This window comes from Engraulis encrasicolus, chromosome 9 (assembly GCF_034702125.1).
Source record: "Engraulis encrasicolus isolate BLACKSEA-1 chromosome 9, IST_EnEncr_1.0, whole genome shotgun sequence".
In the NCBI taxonomy this organism is placed as follows: Eukaryota; Metazoa; Chordata; class Actinopteri; order Clupeiformes; family Engraulidae; genus Engraulis; species Engraulis encrasicolus.
This window is the reverse complement of record NC_085865.1, coordinates 31,733,722-31,738,721: the sequence shown is the minus strand read 5'-3', so window position 1 is coordinate 31,738,721 and position 5,000 is coordinate 31,733,722. Positions and strand designations below refer to the sequence as shown.

Here is a 5,000-nt window from a genome sequence, read left to right as displayed (position 1 = left end):
CATCATGTCAGGAGTCTGCCCTGGGGCAAGGCCAGTTCAAGCATTAGTCTAGTAGATTCTCTCGAAAGAGGAATGTCTTTAGTTGTTTCTTGAAAGCTGCAAGAGATGTGCTCAGTCTTGCTGCCTCTGGGAGACTGTTCCACCACTTGGGAACCACAACGGAGAACAATCTTGACTGGGAGTACCTAGAGCGACTGGATGGCAGAGCCAGACGGCTTGTGCTGGATGAGCGCAGTTCTCTTCCAGTAACATAAGGCGTTAGTAGGTCCTTCAGATAAGCTGGGGCCGTTCCTGTGATGGTTTTGTAGGCAAGGGTCAATGCCTTGTGCTTGATCCGGGCGGCAATCGGTAACCAGTGCAACTCAATAAATAGAGGAGTAACATGGGTCCTTTTGGGTTGATTGAAAATCAACCGTGCCGCCGCATTCTGGATCATCTGCAGAGGCTTTAGCGCACAAGCAGGTAGACCTGTCATGAGTGAGTTGCAGTAGTCAACGCGGGACAGGACCGTGGCCTGGACCAGTCGTTGTGTAGAATATTGTGTCAGCACAGGTCTGATATTCCGTACGTTGGACATCTGGATTCGACAGGTCCGGGTGACCGAGTTGATGTAGTTGGAGCATGACAGCTCATCATCAATCATGACGCCGAGGTTTTTGGCGACTTTGTTTGGGGTCACGATGGTGGAGCCTATCTTGAGGTTGATGTTGTGACTGAGCGACTCTTTAGCTGGGATCACCAGGAGCTCTGTCTTGGCCAGGTTCAGCTGTAGGTGGTGGTCCTTCATCCATGTTGACAAGTCGGTGAGGCAGGCAGAGATGCGTTCCGAAACCGTGGTGTCCTCTGGCCGGAACGACAGGTACATCTGGGTGTCATCAGCATAGCAGTGGTAGGAGAACCCATGTGTTTGAATGACACGTCCCAGGGAGGAGGTGTATATTGCAAACAGAAGGGGTCCACACACACACACACACACACACACACACAGTGACAATGTATGCGATAATGATCACTATGCCATTCCCTGTGGCATTGTAGAGTGTAATGATGTCCTAGATTTATGCCGTGTGCGTGTGTGTGTGTGTGTTTACGAGTTTAGGCTCACGCAGGCTTCGTGTAAGTGCTAGAGGTGCTCCGATCACCATTTTTTGGGTCCGATCACCGATACCGATCACCAAAAATCTTTATCTGCCGATTACCGATCATTGCCGATCACAAAAATGATTTCCTATTTTTTTAATAGCCTATTAATTATCCTTATTGAATACCATTTCTGCCCATAAACCAATCAATCTTAATTTGCACATGTCTATTATTAGGCTATTATTATTATTATTATTATTATTATTATTATTATTATCTTTCAGACTAGTGTTGGTAATACAGTCTACAGTATTAATCAATGTATAAGTTATTGCATAGAATAACTAAACTATTTAAGATTGAATTGAAACTGAAACATTACATCAAATAGTCTTCCACATACGAGAAAAAAACAACCTGTCGCTTTAAATGAGCAGCCTCGTGAGGAGAGCCCCTCCCCTCTCTGTCACCGTCCACAGTTGCAGTGCTCCGCTACCGTTCTGAATCTCTCTCTCAAGTTTTAACCACATCTGTCGCCGTTTGGTGTTTCAGCGACTATCAAACTAATCGACTGACTGCCAATTACAACTTTGAAAACAATAATTGACATGTTTGTGCTGACAACGTGAAGTTGTCGCGTGCTGACCAAGGCAACTACACAGGTTATAACGTAACATGGCTCACTGGCGAGTACTCAATCGCAAATTACATTGTCACTCAGGTAAACGGCGCATGGATCGGAAAATCAGATCATTGTTGATGCAGATATGGTTATGAATGGTGGAAATGAAGGGGGGAATGGCGAAAAGTTATAGACAAGCAAAGATGCCTTCTTTTGGTGCAGTTGCAGCTGTGCAGAGCCAGCGCCTACATGCAGCGCCAGGTGTAAAGGCAAATGGTTGCGTGAGGAATTTAATATCTCTCGATCGGTTTTTTGATCGGCATGTTTTTCCGATCACCGATCAGGCTATTTTTGGCCATTATCGGCCGGTCATGATCGGCAGCCGAGCAATCGGAGCACCTCTAGTAAGTGCAATGGTTTTATAGGTTCCTGTGCAGTGTACCTTTAGGAAATTAAAACACAGTGCTCAGCTGAATTCAAGTCTCCTAAATTAACATTGAGTTTTATAGCCTTTTGACTCTGATACGCACTCAGAAGTTAGGAGGCTTATGATGAGGTGAAGGGAGTGCTTGTTCAAAAAAGGTTGAGAACCACTGCTTTAGGTGAAGGAGGCGTTCTTTCTTTGCTCTGGTGGCCAGTGGCTATTAGTATTCCATACGTCAATGGCAACTCTGACTGACCATTACCTGCTTTGAAGCACTACTTACCATTTGACCAATACCTCGTTACCTCTGACAGTTACCTCATTATCCCTGCTTGGTCCAGCCCTGCTGGGGAAGGAGGCCGTCTTTTGCCCTGATGGACAATGTTTATACCAGTGCTTAATTTGAGGGGGAGCAAGGGGGACCTAGCTCCGGAACCTCAGACGAGAGCTCCGGAACTTTGGATGGAACCTCATGGAAATACATCACAGATTCCCCTCGGGGGGGAGCCACCCATCCTCTGCGCTCCAGAACCTCCCGCTTGACAAATTAAGCACTGGTTTATACCTATGCTATTGGTTAAAGGCGCACTGTGTAATATTTTTAGTAGTTAATTTCCAGAATTAACTTTTTCATGAATACTTACACCACCATCAAAATCAAAGTATTCATTATGACTGGGAAAACGGCACTTTTCATGCATGAAAAGGTGGATCTTCTCCATATCTTTATAGCATTTTGAATTTTGAAGGTCAGACTAGTAAAGAAATATTAGTTCATTGATTCGTAAATATTGATGAAGAGATCAAATCTGGGAATAGGCAGCAGTTGCAAAGAGCAGCATAGTTGCAATACCTGCTCTGGCCACCATACTACAAATTGCACCTTTAACCTAATTCAACAGGACCTTAACAGCACCTCTATATGACCATTGTCCTGCCTCATTACCTCTCCTCTCCTCTCCTCTCCTCTCCTCTCCTCTCCTCTCCTCTCCTCTCCTCTCCTCTCCTCTCCTCTCCTCCTGCAGGTTAAGAAGGCTTTCTTCGCCCTGGTGGCCAATGGCGTGCGAGCCGCCCCGCTGTGGGAGACCAAGAAGCAAAGCTTTGTGGGTAAGTCATGCAATGCAAGCATAACCCACTCCCCTTTAGTGTGTGTGTGTGTGTGTGTGTGTGTGTGTGTGTGTGTGTGTGTGTGTGTGTGTGTGTGTGTGTGTGTGTGTACATATAATGTAATTTAATGTGCCGCAGTCATGGCTAGCTAGTAGCCCCATTATGGAGGTTCAGTCACCATGGTTACGCAGCCCCAATACTGTGACCTGTGATGATTACAGTGCATCTCCTGCGGGTGTGAAGGGGAAGGAAGGAAGGCGGTGGTGTGTGTATGTGTGCATGGTAAGGGTGTGTGTTGAGTTTGCGCGCGTGTGTGTGTGTGCGCGCGAGCGCGTGCTTGTGTGTGGGTGTGATATTCAGTTTTGTTTGAGGAGGCATTGGGGAGCATTTGGCGTTTCACCTCTCATCTTCTCTGCCTTGCAGCACACATAGCAGTAGACAACCCCCCTTCATATGTTGCTTGCTATTGTAACTCATGATTACAGTGTATATGTGTGTGTCTGTTTGTAATGTATGTGAAAGGGAGAAACGTAATGAATGAGGCAATATGCTAGCCGGCAGTGAAGACGGGTATGTTGGGACTAGGGCTGTAACGATACACTCAACTCACGATTCGGTTCGTATCACGATTTTTGACCTATTGCTCGATACACCACACGATTTCTGAAATGTATCTCCACTGAAGTTTGGAAACACTATCACATCAAATCACAAGTTTGTTTTGGAGTAATGGGTAATAAAACTTTGAAAGGGCGTATCACGATACAGTATCGTGACTCTGTGTATCACGATTTCTCGGTTCGATACAATATCGTTACAGCCCTAGTTGGGACCGAAACTCACAGGGTCATGGTAGGGACTCAAGCGCCGCAGGCACAAACTCATCCTCCTCATCCCCCTCATCCCCCTCATCATCCCCCACAACCCTTAGGCTGTACTTTTTCACGGTTCGTCTCCCAAGAAAATGACACGCGCTACGATTTGTTTCTTAAGCCTTTTTCAGCGAGGTTTACTCTATCATGTTTATCAAGATCTGATTTTAGATTGTCTATCTGCATAACGCAGTGTACTGTATGTGTCTGTGTCTGTGTGTGTGTGTGTTCTCAGTCTGGAACATTGGAGCCATTTCTGACTTAATTAGCTGCGCAACTCCAACCAACCTGCGAGTCTGGATTGTGGGGGCTGCCAGTTCAGTTTAATTTGCATGTCTCGCAATAACAACAGATACATTTTCTCAGCCAACCTCCCACCACTTTCTGTCTCATTTCCAATTCTTCATCTAATTACTTTTTTTGTCTTTGCTTGCTCTTTCTCTTTCTCTTTCTCTTTCTCTTTCTCTTTCTCTTTCTCTCTCTCTCTCTCTCTCTCTCTCTCTCTCTCTCTCTCTCTCTCTCTCTCTCTCTCTCTCTTTCTCTCTCTCTCTCTCTTTAAAGCTGTCCTGTGCTTGATGTGTCGTGCTTTGATGAATTTGCTAGCTCACCCACATGACTCTCCTGCTGATAATTAGTCCAGTATACAGACAGCCAATTAGCAAACACTGCCGTCTGCTGCACTGTTGAATGTGTTCAGTTTGTCATACAAGATACGTCCACGAATTATGCCACACTTTGTCTTTTTGAAATGTATATATATATATTTTAATATACTGTATATGTTTTTTAATATTAACTGTTACTTAGTGTACATTGTACAGAGTAGTGTACATTGGGTTTGCTTTGCATTGTTCTTGGGTCTGTCAAAGTCACCTCAGGGCGAGTCAGTGGG

The 5,000-nt window shown here is 45.2% G+C and overlaps 1 protein-coding gene across 4 annotated transcripts in view; it reads left to right on the top strand.

Annotated features, from left to right (window-relative positions):
- The window catches only part of LOC134455693 (5'-AMP-activated protein kinase subunit gamma-1-like), a 152,847-nt gene that overhangs the window by 120,292 nt on the left and 27,555 nt on the right, over positions 1–5,000 (top strand). For all 4 annotated transcript variants that reach the window (XR_010036146.1, XM_063206913.1, XM_063206914.1 and 1 more), the window contains one exon: positions 3,155–3,236. Coding sequence is in view for 3 of the 4 variants with exons in the window: in XM_063206913.1 (XP_063062983.1) it covers positions 3,155–3,236 (82 nt within the window). In the remaining variant the exon portion in view is untranslated. The remainder of the gene's footprint in view (positions 1–3,154; positions 3,237–5,000) is intronic.